This window comes from Hydra viridissima, unplaced genomic scaffold, assembly GCF_058129835.1.
Source record: "Hydra viridissima isolate aposymbiotic clone 2 unplaced genomic scaffold, HvirCarnegie_v1 scaffold_14, whole genome shotgun sequence".
Taxonomy (NCBI): domain Eukaryota; kingdom Metazoa; phylum Cnidaria; class Hydrozoa; order Anthoathecata; family Hydridae; genus Hydra; species Hydra viridissima.
Window position 1 is genome coordinate 8,117,601 of NW_028324313.1, and position 20,282 is coordinate 8,137,882.

At 26.7% G+C, this 20,282-nt stretch overlaps 1 protein-coding gene across 2 annotated transcripts in view; it reads right to left on the minus strand.

The window, feature by feature from the left end:
• The window catches only part of LOC145181321 (intermembrane lipid transfer protein VPS13A-like), a 46,448-nt gene extending 31,744 nt beyond the window's left edge, over positions 1-14,704 (minus strand). For both annotated transcript variants that reach the window (XM_090071512.1, XM_090071513.1), the window contains exons 1-23: positions 14,179-14,704; positions 13,830-13,873; positions 13,511-13,553; positions 13,013-13,108; positions 12,536-12,643; positions 9,184-9,257; positions 8,993-9,031; positions 8,854-8,913; positions 8,252-8,311; positions 8,037-8,114; positions 7,883-7,940; positions 6,792-6,865; positions 6,233-6,393; positions 5,556-5,642; positions 2,817-2,901; positions 2,500-2,562; positions 1,366-1,468; positions 1,148-1,242; positions 972-1,042; positions 656-733; positions 467-552; positions 210-328; positions 31-89 (exon numbers count right to left, since the gene is read on the minus strand). In XM_090071512.1, the coding sequence (XP_089927638.1) occupies positions 31-89; positions 210-328; positions 467-552; positions 656-733; positions 972-1,042; positions 1,148-1,242; positions 1,366-1,468; positions 2,500-2,562; positions 2,817-2,901; positions 5,556-5,642; positions 6,233-6,393; positions 6,792-6,865; positions 7,883-7,940; positions 8,037-8,114; positions 8,252-8,311; positions 8,854-8,913; positions 8,993-9,031; positions 9,184-9,257; positions 12,536-12,643; positions 13,013-13,108; positions 13,511-13,553; positions 13,830-13,873; positions 14,179-14,278 (1,841 nt within the window). In that variant the 5' untranslated portion in view covers positions 14,279-14,704. The remainder of the gene's footprint in view (positions 1-30; positions 90-209; positions 329-466; positions 553-655; positions 734-971; positions 1,043-1,147; positions 1,243-1,365; positions 1,469-2,499; positions 2,563-2,816; positions 2,902-5,555; positions 5,643-6,232; positions 6,394-6,791; positions 6,866-7,882; positions 7,941-8,036; positions 8,115-8,251; positions 8,312-8,853; positions 8,914-8,992; positions 9,032-9,183; positions 9,258-12,535; positions 12,644-13,012; positions 13,109-13,510; positions 13,554-13,829; positions 13,874-14,178) is intronic.
• Between the last annotated feature and the right edge of the window lie 5,578 nt (positions 14,705-20,282).

The following is a 20,282-nucleotide window of genomic DNA, read 5'->3' on the forward strand; positions in this document are numbered from 1 at the left end:
AAAAGAAAAACTAATGTCATTGAATCGTACTCTTGCAATATAACATCCTGTGGAGGCTCGAAGAAAGAAATTGCTTTGTTAATTGAATTCTAAAGAGATTTTTAATGAAAAAAATTGTATCTTTTCATTTTGTACATTATAAAAAGCTAACAGTTGCTTTAAGACTCAATTGTATTAAATTCACAGCATTAAATTAGTAATTAACGCACTGCATCATAAATAATTTCAAGTGGCTGGCAGTCTAACGTTAGCATTTGATCAATATTTTCTTTTTCCAATGGATTAGTTTCAAACAACATATCAACCATGTTAGATTCATCATCAAATTCTATTATACAAACATAAAGAACTAGAATTAATAGTAAAATAAAAAAGATTTTGGCACAAGAATTTAAATCACTGTCATAATAACCATAAATGTAATTTTTGAAAAATTACCACCCTTATACATTAAATAAAGCCATACTTTTTGAAATATTTCTGATCATGAGTGGAACCTCTTGTGTAGTGGGGGTACCATACAACTTCATTGATTGCATTTGAGCACAAACTCTATGCAAATACAGTAGTCACTTTCTTTCATTCGACAACACAAATTTGCATAATGCTATACCATTAAATTTACATATAATAAAACAAAACTCAAAATTTAAACCTCAAGGCATTAGCAGATGGTCTTTGCTGGATGTTGGAATGAATTCCGTTAAGAGAGAAACGAACAACTTCAATGTCCCTGTAGTTAAATTAAAATTTATATTAATAAAAAATTTTAAATAGATATTAACAGCTATATTACTATATTTCTATTTGGAGCCTGACACAAATAAACAAATTACTTATCAAATATCACCAATACTAACATTATAATGTTCACCAATGTTTATATATAATAATTATGAAGGAAAAACCAATATTTATATGTAATAACTACCAAGTATTGATAGTATTAAGTAATATGAAAAAAAAAAAACCTTTTTTCTGTGTCATCTTTTAAAGTAATTGAAATACTTTTTAATTGAAACTTGAAAACCATCGCAATGTACTAAAGTAATGTAGGAACTTTTTAAAATTACTACTTCAAGAGAACATTAAGTTTACAAACAAGACCAAAAAACACTTTAAAAATCATTTTTTTAAAAATAGCTACATTAGGAGGAAATGCTGTGATGACTTCATTTTCACTATAGCCAATAGCTTCATATAACTTTGCCATCTCTTTCTCTTTGTCTAGTCCCATCAATTCTACAAAAAGTGATGGGTAAGAATTTCATACATTAAAAAAAACAACACTTAAATTATTAGTCTTCAAAATTAGCTGCTTGCATTTTACTTAAAAACTTGATGTTTTCTATGATGAAAGTACACCTTCGAGCTTGCTTGAAGTTTTCTGTTCAATTGTTTCTTTTTTTTTTGGTCCAAAGAAACTAAAAAACGATTTCTCTTGTTTTGTTTTTTTATCTCGAACAAACTAAAACAGAAGAAATTGGATTTTAAAAGTGAAAAAAAAAATTAACCCCATTTCAAGACTACAGTTAAAGAGATAAAATTTGAATAAAAATTTTTTAAAAATTACAGTAATTAACTTTCTTTGCTCAAAATTTAACGCTTCCTTTAGAGGTGTTAAAATTTTGATGAAAGATAATTATCCAAATATAAACAAAGTTTTCAGAGTAATAAATAACAATTTTAAGCAGTAATTCAAGGTATTTTTTTATCAAATACAGTGAATGATGTGACGGCTAATTATCAACTGATACTTTTTAAAGCTACTTGACTTTCATTGACTTAAAACCAAGGAATGGTTACAAGCTTAGTGCTACTTAGATATTGAGTTGTTCAAGCAAAGTAAAACATTCAGATTGATACTAGAAATGACTGGAATGGTATTAGGAACCACCAGCAACTTGATTAAAAACTACAAAACTCTTGGATATGTGGAAAATCATTAAAAATCAGGAGCAAAACAATATATTTAGAATTGATCAACAAAATTGTCAAGATGGTGCAGGAAAACCGATTTCTATCACCATCAAAATTGCACCAGACACAACAATGAAGTTAGTTGAATCAATGCTAAATAAACTTTCAGAAGTCAATAAAGCCAATGGTGGAACAACTTGATACCAAAAAGTCACAAAAATTAATTACTTGCAGAAAATTTTGATTTAAAAAATCTTGTTTGGACACTTATTTAACATTGAAAACTTGTTTGAAAGTTTGAATGTTTTGTTAACATTAGAACAAAAAAAGTTAATGTAATTTTTTTTTCTTATCTGAAATTTTAAGATTTTTTTTAGAATAATCATAAAAGTTTACATTAAAAACTTATTTTTTTCTGAAATAACAAAATAAAAATAGAAATTTTATTTTTCACAATAAAATTTTTTGTTCAGATACTTATCTCAATAACTATATATCCGGTATACTACATATAATGCAAATTGTTACCTCACTCTCAGCAAGCTGTTGGAATGCATTATATTACATATAAATTGTTACCTCACTCTCCGCAAGCTGTCGGAATATTGTAATGCTCACAATATTTAAATCATTTTCCATTTTCTAATAACAAACCATGCTTTTTTAAATATGTAAAAAACTAATTTTACATTTCTGCACAAAAATATGGCTCCACTTAAGTAAAGAAATAGTAAAAGTTTAAGCAACAGTTTTCAAAAATACTCAAAACTTTTTAAAATAAAACATCTTTTTAAACTAGTTAAAAATGTAAATGAGTATTAGCAAATGAATAAAAGCATAAAGATGAAAATAAAGATTTTCAAATGTATTGGAAATAAAATCTGAAACCTCCTTACTTCTAGGTCTCCAAGAAGACTTTTTGATGGATTTTTCTGATCTAGTTTTTGTAAGTACTTTTTCTTGTATGCTTTGCAGAGTGTCCTTAAAAAAAAGATACGCTTTTTATGTGACAATTATAAAGTTGGTTTTAATATAGTATTAAAGAGAACCCTTAAGACAAAAGACAGTGCACTATTAATGAAAACATTTTGGCACCATTATTTTATTGACTGCACTTTATCACTACTGACATTATTTTTCCATTTCACCACTTGCTATTGTTCTTATTTGTTCTTAATGTTATTTACCACTTAACAAGATTTTTTGACTTAATAAAATATTACTTTAAACCATATTTAATTAATATACATAACTTAATAATTTCATGCTTTCCCACAGAAATATAATTGAGTGCCTTAAAGAACATTTTGTTAACAAAAAAAAAAAACTGTATATTTTTTCATCAACTTTTTTTACTTATAAGAAGATCTTTTTTAATTTAACTAGGTCTTTTTTAATTTAATTATTTCATTTTTTTGTTTTAACAATGGCATTTTTAAAACCTTTAAGAATTCTTCACTAATTCTGCACATTAAGTAATTTCTATCTTGTTTGCTTTAAGTCTGCAGATTCATGATCATATCCTTCAGTTTCTGCAAGTGCTAAATGGTTTTGTAACAAAAGGTCAAACTTTCCAAGCAATTGTATTAGGCCTAAAAATTTAGTGTTTTAAGGTGTAAACAGCTTACATGAGTTCCCTCTGAATCTAGCTGCAAACAATATGGATATATTGTTTGCAGCTAGGTACAGTGACTTTTATCAGTCAAAGAAGAACAATTTATCACCATGAACTCTCTTTTTCTATAATTATTTATAGTTTCTTGTTCATACTACTGCTGATAACATTTCATATGGGAGCCACTATCCTCATGAACTCCCAATTTTTCAGACAAACATATCCACTTATCGGATATCTTTGATTGAAAGTCCACTGATGGATATCAGAGGCTAGTTTTGACTTTGATTGAAAATATGAAGTCTTTAGTATTGGTATAAACCATCCATCTATTGCAAAAGGTTTTTTTGTTTGCAAGTTTTCTATTTAATAAACACTAGAAAAATGCTGACAATTGCTATTTTCAAGGTATTTATCTTATAATTGATAATTTAAATGGAATCAACTTCAACTAAATGATCTGCAATGTTCTTATTAATTATTATCTTATTGATTGTTCATTATTATCGTACATTATTATCTTATTATTTTATTCATTGTTCTACCTTCAAGCTATTTTGATAACTGAACTAACTTTAACTAAATAATCTACAATGTTGTTACCTCAAGTGATTAAAGAGTTACATTACATCTACAATGCTTTTTAATTTTTTTAACTTTTTCATATTTTGATCTTCTTTCAATCTATTGCTTTTTTTCACTACTAGAAAATCTTTCTCTTGAATTTGAAGTTTTATCAGACAGTGATTGTTTATTATTCTTAAGATAGTTTTAAACATTAGATTTAAATTATACATTGGCAGTAAATGTTAACAAATGCACAAAGAGTCACTGCTACTAAAGTTAAGTTGAAGATTATTATTTTTTATTTAGTAGTTGTAAAAATTTTCCAGATTTAAACTCATACTTGTATTTGTACAAAAAATTATAATTTATGGCATTATTACATTTACAATAAAAAAAAAAAAAAATCATGCTGGTTTTTTTATTTTCTATAAAAGGTTGTATAAAATGTGAATGATAACAATTTTAGTCACAGTTAACCAGTAATAGTTAACTTATTAGACTACTTTAAGTTTAATGAGAAATTTTACAATTTTAACAAGTTACAAAGTGATTGGGTTTTAGATAGCAAGAATGCTATCTTCATCCTATTGGAAACATAAAACAGAATTTATATATCATTTTGAGAAAAAAAATTCTTCAATTACAACGCACTACCTTTAATTTGAACAACGTAAAATCCAAAGGAAAAATTTATTTTCATTAATTCATTAAATTTTAATGATTGATTTGTCAAATGTGCAATGTTCAGAGAGAACTACACAATTCTATCAGCAGATTTTGCAAGAATAATGTAGGAGCATTGGTATTTGAGGCTGCCTTAATTTTAAAAAAATTCAGATTTTGTAATTGTCAAAACTCCTTACTAATACAAAAACTGAATTTGTAATTTTGATAATAGAGCCTCTCCCCTGCATAATGGATTCTATTTCCCTTTACTTATGCCACTAAACACAATTTAAATGTGATTAGAAACTGCTGTGATATAAAACTTTCTTATCCAATCAAAACTTTAATATAAACTGTGATATAAAACTTTCTTATCCAATCAAAACTGCTGTGATATAAAACTTTCTTATCCAATCAAAACTGCTGTGATATAAAACTTTCTTATTAATCCAATCAAATCTTTGTTTTTGCATACATTTGAAAAAAACAATTTGAAAGAAAAGCTAGAAAACATTTAGAACTTTAGATGTTAACTTTTTTAAAAACACTTTTTGAGCAAATAACTCAAGAAAAACGATATCAGTGGTGCATATTTAAATATTTATTCTACCATAGTTACCAAATATAGTTGTTATAGAACAAATGTTGGTAAGCAGTATTTACCAATGATAGTGAAGCAGTATTTACCAGTGATAGTGAAGTGAAAGTGAAGTGGTGAAAGGTAAAAGTTAGAAAAAAGTCTGTTCCATAACTTTTTTACTTGATTTAAAGGAATAAATTGAAAAACCTGTGTGCTTTAATGTGTTCCCAGCTCCACATTTTGAACCTTCTTTTAACATTTTCTTCTAAAACACTTGTTATACAATAATTCCACCTATAAAAATCTTAATGAACTATAATTAATAAAAAACTTGCCTAAAATTCAAAAACAGTCATTACATACACTAATCATATTTTCCACAGGTAGTGTATACTGCTAAATTTGCATAAAATGTTTTCACAAAATGTATAAATACAGTAATGGCTATATAGTTATTAGCCTTATTACTACCATCAATCATCATCAATCATCATCAATCATCATCAATCATCATCAATCATCATCAATCATCATCATCAATCATTATCAATCATCATCAATCATCATTCATCATTATCAATCATCATCATTATCATCATCAATCATCAATCATCAATCATCAATCATCAATCATCATCATCAATCATTATCAATCATCATCAATCATCATCATTATCATCATCATCATCATCATCAAAATCATCATCATCATCATCATCATCATCATCATCATCATCATCATCATCATCATCATCATCATCATCATCATCATCATCATCATCATCATCATCATCATCATCATCATCATCATCATCATTATCACCATCATCATCATCATCATCAATTACTATTATCATTAAAAATATTTTTTGTGTCAAACTAACCATGCTTGGACATTTTGTTTTGGAGAAATAAATGGTCGATACTTTCGAAACGGTGCATTTCTACTCATGCGCTCAAAGGATTCTAGCAACTTCATAAGGCCATGATATTGAGAGCGAAATAAAATTAATCCAAGATCTTCCATTATTAAACTGAAGAATATCTAACAGATACAAAAAAAAATGTAGAAAATTGTTTAAATCACTTAATAGGTGCATCATATAGAAATAACCAGTTTTTTTTTACCAAATTTTAAAAGTTGCAATCTTGAATCACATTAGTTCTACTTTTAGTCTATTTGATTTTGGGATATTTATTTATTTTTTGCAAAATACATGATTATCAATTTTTTATTTAGCATATCTTTAGTAATTATACCCTTAATCTTAATGTATTTATCTTTCATCCAATTTTTAAGTGCAATAATTAAATCCAAAAACCATTTTAGAATATTTAACTTGTTTAAGAAAAGAAAAAAAAAAGATCTTTTTTGTTGAAATTTAACTCGTGTTTATTATTTCACTTATGCACTGTAAAAAAAAAATTAACAACAAAAATTACCTTAGGAATATTCATGTCAAGGCCAGGCTTTGTATTGATCTTTAACTTTTTTGAAGCAACAATGGGTTTTAATACTGAAATGAAAAACATTTTCTGAGCTTGTAAACAGAATTATAAGAAAGACAGAGCAGCACTTTTCATAAATGCTACACCACCAGTAGTATCTTTCTGTTTTTATTTATTGTTAAACATTCTTACGCCATATTCATGATGCAAAGTTTGTTTTGTTTGTTTTTTTTATAGTGAATTTTTGTATAGTAAACGTTAGCTTCTGGGCAGTTTAATCACATACAACAGAGCATTTTTCAACAACAAGCTTTCTGAAAATTGCTGGACAACTAGAATCACTAAAAACCTTAAATTATTTTTGACTGCATTTAACTTATAATTTGAAAACCAGTAAAATGATAAAGCTTTACTTTAATATAGCAAGATGAAGGTTAAACAAAAAAACTTAAATCCCTTATATTATCAATTATTGTTAATCACATAGGATAAACATGCATAATAGCAGAGAAAAATATCAACAATTTAGATTTAAAAAAAAACAAAACAGAAAAGTTAAATGGGATGAAATTTCTAGATGGCTAATTTTTTATGGTTTCGTAAATAAATTGATAATGCTGGTAAAACTTCATTATTGATATAGATTAGTGTTTAATAGTAATGATGGTTCATCGGTGACAATGATAATAGCAGAAAATAATACCAATGGTGGTGAAATAATACCATTGTGGTGAATTAATACAAATGGTGGTGAAATAAAGCACACCGAGTAACACATTTTAAAATGATAAAAATTTAACAAAAGTTTGAAGAAATTTAAGTTTAGATATTTTTAAAAAATTAGATGGTTTCATAGGTTTCTGATTTTAAACATCCAATTACCTACATTAATAATCATGCTTGAGGCTTCAAATATAATAATGATAATTAAATTTAAATCTTCATAAGAAGCGAATTTAACTTTTTATGCTATAGATAATCTGTTTATAGGAGGCAATAAACACTAACGTTTTTGAAATTTAAAATGACTATTTTAGCACAAGAGTTAGTTACATAATTTACTTACAAACCTTTTTGTTACTTACTATATTTTATAGCTTTAGGCTGGTGTAAACTGGTTGCTATTTGTGATCTAGAAAATTCCTATAAAAAAATAGTTTTTTTCCCCCTTAAACACACACAAAAAAAAAAAAGAAAGAAAGGAAAAATCTTAGCAACAACAACATATATCCTACATACCAACCATTCCTCCTTTTTATCATGGTCAAAAATTCTTTCAGAATTCCAATATAACGCTAAATGCTCAAGCTTTAATAACTGGAACAAAATAATTCATGATTTAAAAATAGGTGCAATAAAAATATTACCTCTAATACATTTAATCTTAAATAGAGTAACTATCAAAATTTCAATGATCCAAAAACATTTTTTCCTAAGAATAAGTAAGCAGTCACCTTGTTAATAATGGTCACAGACTCTTTAATCACTTGAGGTACAAAATCTCCATCAGTGGTCTAAATATTTTAAACACTTATTGTTATTAGCAAAGAATATTAAAAAAAAAGGGGGGGGGAAGCATGTTAAAAAAAGAAAAACATGGAACTCACATTGAACAAAATTTGGTAAATAAACAGCTGGGATTTTATGAAAAGTATGAAGTTTTTAAATTTGAATAAAATATTCATTGATTCAACTTATAAAAGTAAAAATTTATGAAATTATTCTAAAAATAATTGTAATAAAAGCAATTAAAAAATCAAGAATTTTTACAAAATAAAAACTTTGCTTTACAGATTTTTAAGTCTTTTTAAACTAACAATAATATCAAAATATACGAAATAACTTTAGTGCTAAAATAGGTTATATATATATATATATATATATATATATATATATATATATATATATATATATATATATATATATATATATATATGAATGAAATAACAAAAACCATTCTTTTCTCATAATGATTTTTTTTATTTCATTCACGGCTTTTAAATTTGGCAACATACTGGTAGTTTTTTAAAATCTATAATCCGAGCTGTAAAATTACCTGAGCTGTAAGACTTCCGAGAGTGACACCAACTGCAAAAGGAGCTGTAGGTTCACTTATCTATTTTAAATAAATAAATTTAAAAAATATACACAAAGGTGGTGTCATTAGTGAATTTTGCAGAAAAATGTTCACTTACTGAGTCTTCATATCTGACATGAATATTTTTGATAGTTACCTATAAATATATTTTTTTACATAAGCATACCAATGTTTTCACATTTTTAGTGCAAATTAATACAAAATCCAGTGACTATTTCAAATATATTTCCTAACAACATTAATTAATACCATCTTATATATAAAAACTCAGATTTTGAAAAAACTTACTTGCAAGTTTTTAATGATATTTGTGGCAAGTTTTTCAACAAAAGTATCCTGATCTTCTTTATCTTCGCTCTTTTCTGAGAGGAATTAGAATTTTAACAATTTAACTTTCATGTGTACATTAGGATGGCTTGTTTTTAATTTTAGGAATTGAAAAGAAATTTTTTTTTCTCTTATGTTGAAGGATGGAACATTAACATTTTTTTCTTTTTAAATTTGTGTAAAAGGACCTTCAAAAGAAGGAAATTTTAAACAAAAATCACTTATCATTTTTATATTTTTACTTATTGAGTTATGAAAAATAAAAGAGAAAAGAAATATTAGATATAATGTAGACATTAAATCAAAATACTATAAAATACACTTAACTGCAAAACTAACACACCAGTTACAAATTCCAAATTAATTTGAAAAATATTGTGTATTTCCCAACTTATCAATTACAAAGATGATAATGTTTATTGTTATAACTTTTGTAGGTTTTAGTCTATTTTATTTAATTTTGAAATTATAGCACCTTTTCATAAGTAGCATGTTTTTGCTGTAATTAAACCTTACTTCTAAAAGAAAAGTATGTATTATTTTTGAATTGTTTTAAAAGTAGAAAAGACAACTGTCATCTGAGTAACACATCTGTTCACAATGCAACATGCTAAACGAACTTTTAATTGTGATGTGTTGCAATTGTTGCTTTGTCCAATGAAGGATTTACAAATTGCAAACTTGATAGAAGAGTTGGAGTATCTCTTACAACAGTTGGTAGGGTTCTACAAAGGTTTGTAGAGACCAATGATCATGCTAGACAACTTTGTCAAGGCAGACCACAAGTTACCAATGCCGTGGAGCACTGATTTTTAATGCTTCAAACACTGAAAGAATGGCTTACTACTGCATGAAATCTCCAAATGCAACTTGCTAAGGTTCATTGAACTGCAGTTAGTCAAGATACGATAAGAAGAAGACTTTGTGGTTTAAATTTACAACCTCTGTAGACCACCGAAGAAACAGACTGTCTTTTGCAAGGAGGCATATGAATTGGGAAATACATGATTGAGATAGGTCTTATTTACAGATGAGTCAAGGTGTTGCCTTGTAAGTTCTGATCGCTGCCAAATAGTGTACAGAAGACTGAATGAAAGATATTTTGATTGTAACATTTGAGAAACCACTTTATATGGAGACAGCTCAGTGATGACATGGGGTGAAAGATTTTTAACAATTCGCACAGAGTTTTTTATTGTTGATGGTGGACGTCTGACTTCTCAATAAACCTTTGTGGTACTTTTTGTACCATATATTGGAGATAGATTTTTCTTTATACAGGATAATGCTAGACCACATACGCCACATTGTTACTGAATAATTAAATAATGTTAATATTCAAGTTTTGGAATGGCCAGCTTGCAGTCTAGATATCTACTCATAGAGCATGTTTGGGACATAATGAGATGCCGTGTTAGAAACCAAAATCCACCCCCTAACAGTTTAGATGAACTGCAATAAAGTCTTATCCACATGTGGGAAGATATTCCTTAAGAAATAATTAAAAATGCCACAGCATTGTCAGGCTGTAATAACATCAAAAGGTGGTAACTCTAGTTATTGATAAGTCAAAAATATTTTAAATGAAGCTGTATTTATGTGTATAACAATAATAATCATTTTAATTTATTTTGCTAAATAGACCATATTTTTAGTTTTAGTCTTTTTTCACCATCATCAAAGTCAATTTTATTATTATCATCAAAATAATTCTGTTTATGTGTTCTATTCTTACTATGTTTTTCAAAATGTATGATAATATTGACAACAGTTAAAATAAATCAGAATATATAAGTGGTACGTTAGTTTTGCTGTTGCACTGTACTTGCATTTAAGTAGGGCTTTCAACTGACATTAAAAATTGGTAAATAAATACAGATTTCACAAAATTTCTTGAAACAAATTGAAAACAATCCAATTTTGTCAATCATTTGAAACTGTAGTCTTATTAGAATGTAATTACTGGATCTTCTTTTATTGTTCATTAAATGTAATATGTTGTTAATGCTATTAACAATACATTACAGTTACTGAAAAAAAGGTATAGTTTAAGTTTTAGAAAATTATTCAGATACTACCAAGGTTTCTGTTTTAGGTATGAGGGATAGAGTATCTAACATAGCAGCAGCCATCACTACTGCCATGTTAGCTTCTGCAAGAGGTGCTAGCCTTTTAAAAAATTGGGGGACTTCAAATTTTAACACTGGTTGAAAAGGAAGCAATATAGGAACACAAATCAGGAAAGCAGCTCATTCAGGGGAAAAGAAATTAGTCTCATTCACATGCAATATGGGACAACTTGTGCAGATTATGTTTACTTTGGTGTTCAGATTACCAATTGAAAGAAATAAATATTTAACTTTTGGAGAAGTTCATCGTTGGAATTTATGAACCATTTAGGTTTGATATCAAAGTAAAACTGAAGTGGAGTGAAGGCTCAAATCACATTCAAAAGCAGCTATAAGTTGTTTGACATTGGAGACATGAAGTAAAAAACAATGTAATCTCATATATCCACTAATTAGCATGGAATGCTAACAGTGAGACTGTTCTTCAAGTGTTATTTTATAGTTCAGAAAGCATAGACAGACATTTCGTAGTTCAAACTATTTTAAAGAATAAATTGAAAACACTAAAATAAGATTTAGAAGGAAGCTGATACCCTTTTAGATTTGATTAACTAGACTTTCAATGTATACAAGCCAACATTTTACAAAATTATATGTTTATTGTCAAGGTAGAACCTGTGCAAATTTAAGATTACTCTAAGATTGCACCTTGCTCATGTTGATTCAAAGATCAATTCATGAAGTAACAAAAGCTTCTCAAATGATATTTGGTGATTGGGTTGGGCTGTATTTATTAGAGCAAGAGTTGCACATAGAGACATCATGCCAATGAACCAGTCAAATCTTTCTTTGATTGGTTTTTTAATTTTTTTATTCAGAGGTTATTCATACTAATAATCATAATTCTGTATTCATAGACCATTTTTCTATTGCCTATTTAAAGCCTTAAGAAGAAATTTACTCTTTAAGACCGTTAATTTTTGTAAGCTGTATAACAATAATGTCTGATAAAGCATTCTACTAAGACATAGATTTTTTTTGAAATTTACATTCCATCAATAATACAAAATAATACAATAACACAAAAAAAATACCTAAGACACTTTAAATTTTTAAAAAGAATGTGCATTACCAACACATAGTTTTGGTAATGCACATGACTTTAGACATCAGTTTAACACATTTTGAACAATGTGCTAAACTGATGTCTAAAGTCATGCTTTTTAAAAAAAATTATAAGGAACCTTTCTTTTTTTGCTCTTCAAGACGCCGGACTTCTTCTATTTTTTCAATTTGTCTTTTTTTCTTTTCAAACTCTTCTTTTTCTTCCTTTTCTTTATTGTATTTGATATCTTAATAATAGATTGTAAAAATTACTAGGTTTATTTTATACCCTCCACCAGTACCTTTGGCACTATTTTTTCTTGGTGATAAGTAAAACAATATATTTCTGAGGTTTAATGCTAAAAGTACCTGTCTTATTTTGATCATAAGTTAGGCATCAGAAAGCACTTCTAAATAATCACTCTTTTATTGCTATAAGTGCCCAAGTCAGCCACTTTAATAAACTTTTCTTTAAGTAGATGGTCATGATATATAAGAAAGTTATTTAAACTTCTTTTTTTTTTTAAAAAAAAAAAAAAAATCTTGTCACCTAAAAAATTCACTTTCTTGAATCAAGGCACTTTTAGCAGTAACCTCCGGATTTAAATTAGAATTACCAAAATTTGGTTTACTGACAATATGAAGGTCATCAATTTCAATTATTGTCGCCTCATGATAAAGATTTTTCCAAGGAATTGCTAACACCAACTTTCCTAAATAACAACTAATCATCTCAATTATTTGCTGACACTTTAGCAATTATATATTTTGTAGACTTAAAAACAAAAGAATCAGATTTTTTTTTAGAAAAATTACTATCAACATTATAAATTGCAAAACTATTATAACTTAATAAGTAGGAAACACATCAGGATTCATTTTCAGTCCTAAAAATGTGCTTCATGCTTATTTCACACTTTTAGTGTTTTATAAAGATTTTTTGTTATTTGTACAAGAATGAAAAAAAAATCAAAATAATAAATGATAAAAAAACATTAAAAAATAAGTATACACAGATCTGTTTCATTTATATATCTAATCTGCTTACCTATTTTATATCTTAACTGAATCTTTAAATCAAAAACATATTATTATACCTAAGTATAAATTCATACCTAAGTATCCACGGACCACTTTTATAGGCAAGTCCAAATCATCCTAATAAGAAAATTTAAAACGCTCTTATAATGAATAAATAAATGAATAAAAATATTTTATATGTATATATATATATATATATATATATATATATATATATATATATATATATATATATATATATATATATATATATATATATATATATATATATATATATAATACAATATATATGATACAGAATTATAACATGTATCAAATTACTAAGCAATATAGACCTTTTTTTTTTATAAAACCTGACAATATCTTAATTATAATCCCTTCAAAGATACATACCAAAGCTGTGTCTTTTAATTCAAGATTCTCTAAGACAACATTTCCTGTAAAAAATGTTTTTGAAATGCATGTTTAAGAGAGAAAAAAAATTATCTTTAGAAATTAAAATTTTTACGCAATAAAATTTTTCTTAAAAAATAGTGAGTGATTAGATATAAATAAATCTAGAAACCTGGATTTTGGTTGTTAAACTGCTTTTTTTAAAGCAGTTTAGCAATTACTTATAAATATCTTGTGCTTATTCATTATCCCTATCATTTAAATTTCACTTAGATGATAGGGATAAAAAATAAGCACAAGATATTTTATATAACTGATGTAACTAATAAGAAAAAAAATATTAACATACCTCCCCAAATGCCTATCTTTAGCTGAGAGGCATCTAGATTTTTTACATATTGACCAAGATATTTGTTTAGTAAATCTGCAACAATTGATTCAAATACCATTGCAGAAGCCTTGGACTTTACTTGGCATTTGGATTATGCTTTTCCTTATACTTTTAGTTGTGAAAAAATATATATGTTTATACATACATACATACATACATACATACATACATACATACATACATACATACATACATACATACATACATACATACATACATACATACATACATACATACATACATACATACATACATACATACATACATACATACATACATACATACATACATACATACATACATACATACATACATATACATACATACATACCTACGTGTGTGTGTGTGTGTGTGTGTGTGTGTGTGTGTGTGTGTGTGTGTGTGTGTGTGTGTGTGTGTGTGTGTGTGTGTGTGTGTGTGTGTGTGTGTGTGTGTGTGTGTGTGTGTGTGTGTGTGTGTATTATAGCTATATTGTATCGTATGTATAACACATGCTATACGATATAGCTATAGTACACAAACTATGCATTATTTTTATTACAGTATCATAATCATATAGAAAAATTGCTATACTGCATGTTAAAAACAAAATAAAAAATAATCGTTTTTCACTAGTAAAAACAAGGTATAATAAGCTTATTACTAAACAAAACACTGAGGAAATACTGATTAACGAAAAGCAAATAATAAATAAAACTATTCTGATACTAATTATAAAAAAGAAAATAAAATAGTAAATAAAATAAATTCAAAATATATTCACAAAATTTAAGCTTATTTTTTGTTCAATTATATTGGAATTTTTTAAAAACAATCGTTTGTTCCGAGCTGCCACGAGTTTAAATGAACATTCCACGTGATCACGTCAACAGAGCAAAATAAGTATCTACAAATTTTTCTTGGAAATTGACAAATCTCCTGATTAAATGTTGATAGACAGTAACACGCTGTAAACTCAAAAACCGTCTGTGCCAAGATTTGTCATTGTGTAACTATCAACAGATGATACCTCATTAACTTTGAAAATATGATTTTTGACGCTGATTTTTCTTTTTTTATGGACTCCAAAATTTAATTGTTTATTGGTGATATCAATACAATAGTAACACGTGTACCTCTTTTAAATAGCTATTTAGTGGAAGCAATAAAAATCTTTTTTTAAGTGTCTAGTTTTCTAACAATAGTTTTAGAGGTATTTTGTTGTGTTTTTTTTTGTTTTTTTTTTAATTTTTTTAGCTTTAATTCTTATTATTATACAGTGAACCAGGTTGTTTAAAATGAAAACAATTAATGAGAACGTATATGTACTTTAACACGAGGATTTCAAAAAGCATAAAAGACGGTCAATTACGAGAAACGAGCGCTTAATTTTTTTTTTTTTTCCAGCATATTTAAATTCCATGACACCAAAGATTTTCATGCTCAACGTATAGAATATTGTTGGAAACGTTTCATGGTTAGGTAAATGTAGCTGCTCTGTAAGGGTCAGAAAATATCTCACTGAAAGACGTTCTCCACAACACGAACATTAGTTATATAGCAGCTTTTCATAATTGGAATATACTAGAATATTTTTTTAATAATTTTAGCTAGTTATCTATTTGATAGTGATGCTCTCTGAAAATCCCTCATCAGGGAATCGGGAACCAAAGGTATTTTTCTGAGAATGAAGACTAACTTTTTTTTTTTTTTTATTTATCAAGGTTTTATTTTACTTTTTCCTTGGTTAACAAACTTCAAAAAACAAATAAAAAAATTTGCATGACTCGATGTTCCTAAGCCTCGATGTTCCTAAGTCCATTCAACCTAAAAAACTTTAGTATAACATTTTTTCTATTCTTTTCGATCCTTTATGAGATTTTCAGGCGTTTTTTTGACGAGTGCATGTACTCGAACCAGATGTAAGACGCACGTTAAAATTAACGAAAAAATTTTTAAATTTAACGAAAAAATTTTATCAGTCGATTGTATGCTGATGATAGCAACCGTTGAATTTTTTGAATTTAATTTTTTTGTTTTTAATTTCTTATGTTTTAACAGTCAGAGAATTTAAAAAAACCATCCTTGGTTATGAAAGGAATTTCTCCTAAGTTTATTATCTGTAGTTTTTCCATTCGACATTCGTTTTCTCGTTCGATTGTCATTTCTTTCTTTTTTTCCGAATTCGTAACTCAAGCGAGCATAAGAGTTGAAGCGGCAGTTTTGCTAACTAAAATAACGTCGATTTTCTCCGACGCATTTAAACAGCTTTTTTTCTGTAAAAAGATTCTTACAGCCATTTTTTTTACTTTTAGTTTAAATTTAGTCCTAATTATATTTTTACAAGTTAAAAATCAGATTTTGGTCGTTTAGCTATTGACAAGAAACTACCCAGTAAACATCGAACAGTTGGTAAGTAGTTGGCCCGATCCTAATAACCAACTATTAGCTACAGTTGGGCCAACAGTCGGCTATTTAGTTGGTACCGTGAAAAAAACGTAACGCTTTTACCAACACTTAGCCAACTGTTTTTAAACAATTGTTTGCCATTAACGGCCCAACAGTAATAAAACAGTTGGCTAACAGTTGGTACCATTACCGGCCCAACTATATGATTTTTTTTCGCGATTTCTTAAATTCACTTTTGCGTTTAAATTGAAAGTGCAAAAGTTATAAATCATGTTTTGAATATTGCTTAATAACAAAGTATAACTTTGCTTTTTCATATTTAATTTTCTATCTAATAGTGATTGTTTGTATATCAGACTTTACCAAACAGTACTACTGTCGACACAAAATATTGTATTATTTATAGATAACTTAGTTGAATACAAAAAAAAGAACAAATTTTTTATCATTACACTTTTATTTCCAGACCATTAAAGAAAAATATTTACAAATAAAGAACTAAAAATATTCTATTATTGTAGTTAATATTATTAAAGGTTTGAAACTAATATTGGCAACTTTAATTAAAAACAATATTGTAAAACGCTAATATTTAAAAACGTGGCGATTTATTAGATAATTATTAATAATAATTAAGAAAAATTAGATTTATAAATAAAATCAAGAAAAATAAGCTTTTATAAATTTTCAAAAGAAAATAATAACTAAATATTCTTTTCATTGATTAACTGCAACTGATTTTTTATAACCTTGCTTTTCGTCTGTCTATTTATTCGCCCATCTCCTTGATCATTTGCGCCCTGAAACCATCTTGAAACCATCGGGTAAATATCTTTATCCTTGGAATTAAGATACTGAATTCTTACTGCTGCTAAAAGAATAAAATGAAAATAAATTTAAAAACTCAATTTATTTTTTGTTTAAATACAAATTATTTTTAAGTTATTTTTAAGCTCTTATACGTATACTTTGCAAATCAAGAATTACATTAACTGGTTAGCAGTTTTAAAAATATGTGCATATGATAATAAGTTCAAGTCACCAAGGGAGAATATAATATCTTACAAATTTACAACTAATGACAACACTGGTAATTGTCATAAGTACTAACATATTATATTCTTTCTTAGTGTTGTAAACATATTTTTGTAAATATAAAAATACAGTTGACTTTAATAGACTAAAAATTTACATAACTAGTAATACTTACATAGTAAGCACTTTAACACAAAATGATAACATCGCAACTTAACCTTGCCCATTCCAGTAGCTATCATCTTACTTGAAGATCCGTTTAAATTACATAAAACGCTAAAATTTTTGGAAAACATGGCTCCCAACACACATCATATGTATTTTGGACGTTCAACTTTACCGCCAATAGAACGCAGATTTTTGACCTAAAAACAAATAATGCTACATATTACAACTTTTTTATTTAAACTATTTTTTCAAAGGTAAATGAAAATGTAATGCGGTATAATATAACTAAGGTATTATTAAATTACCTTTGATAAATTACAATTATAAGACTTATAAAAAAACTTATCTTTGATCTTATAAAATAATAGTTACTAGTTTAAACGCAACCTGAAGACTGCTAGAAACATTATAATACAAAAAATAATTTCAAACTTTATAGAGAGCCATCTCAGATTTCATCTGTATCATAAGGTTAAACCTCTCCAAATCTTCCTTACTTTCCATTGGAAGGCCAGGGGGAACAACAATATCTTCATTATCCAAAAAACTTTGAACTTCTAAAAACTTATTTTTTTGCTCCAGTTCTGTTAATCTTAACTCCAAAGCTGCTAACTTCTCTATAAACATACATAAATAATTAAATAATATTTGATTGCATTTGAATCTTATTGGAAAACTGGTTTCAAAAACACAATCTAGTTTTTAAATTGAAGACATACATGGATAAAGGTGTTATGGAACTCAAATATTTGGAGTTAAAATTTTAAACATTCATGTTATTTATCCCTGTAGGTGAATTGATTGCTGTAAAAATGGTATTCTAGCACATTTTTGTGCTGTGTTATTAAGGCCATGGAAAAGAGCGTTATTTAAAACCTTTATCTGCATAAAAAAGTAGAAATGTGTATTTTTGTAACATGAAATATGTATTTTTTTAAAGCCTTCATCCATTTATGACTTTAATTAAAACACAAGTTAATTTTTTTTACAAAAAATATAAATAGTTTTCCTTTGTCAATATGTCAGCATCTTAATCAATGTATGTATGCGTAACACATATACAATGTATAACAAGTAGTAAAACAAAAACAAAAACAAAAACAAAAAAACAAATAGTTTATCCAAAACCTTACTTTCCTGATCCCCAAAATTTTGAACAGTTTTCTCATAGTTTTCAGAAGTCGAAGTCCCTTTTAATAAAATGCTATAATTATATGCATTATATGAATATATATATATACATATATATATATATATATATATATATATATATATATATATATAATATAATATAATATAAATGTTATATATGCTTAATATGAAATGTATATGTCATATTGCATATGCAATTGCATATACCATTTATTTATATACTGCATATATTATGTCAATATTGTATATGGCATATATTATATGCAATATATACAAAATACATAGGGATGTCTGCCAATATTTTTAGGTGGATTTCTCTGACTTTTCCCTGATACTTTCCTGATCTTCTACCTGTTTTCCTTGATTTAATTTAAAGTTACCCAAATTCAACTTCACAAAAATTGACCTAGATTCGTTTAGAAAAATGCTCTTCAACTGCAAAAATGTAAACAATAATACAACCCACACTAAATGTATCAAGTATTGATACATTTAATATGGGTTGTATAATTGTTTACATTTTTGCAAGTGAAGATTCAAGATTCGCTTGATGCAAGTGAAGTTCATAAAACTATCTGCCAAATAAACTTTTATATTACATGTACTATGTACAACTTATTTAAGTTATGTAAGTTTGATGAAGAGCCATTTTCCCTGATTTCTCCCTGATTTTTTTAAAATTCAACCTAATTTCCTTGATTATCCTAGATTTTTTGCAGATATCTGATTTCCCTGACTTTTCCCTGAATTCCCCTGATCTGGCAGACACTCTGTATATATATACATATATATATATATATATATATATATATATATATATATATATATATATATATATATATATATATATATATATATATATATATATATATATATATATATATATAGATACATACCTGTTAGATTATCTAATGCTTATGTTATTATTTCAAAGCTGCAAAATAGGTACATTATAATACTTATCATGCTATATATTATATAAGCAAATGTAACTACATAAAACCATTTAAAAAAACACATTTTTGCCCTCTTACTATTTTAAATGAGGGTGGTGGTGTAATAAAAGTATGGAAAATTTTTGCCATTACATTTTTTGCAGATATCTGATTTCCCTGACTTTTCCCTGAATTCCCCTGATCTGGCAGACACTCTGTGTATATATATATATATATATATATATATATATATATATATATATATATATATATATATATATATATATATATATATATATATATATATATATATATATATATATATAGATACATACAAACATACATACATATACATACAGAAATACACACATAAACATACACGCA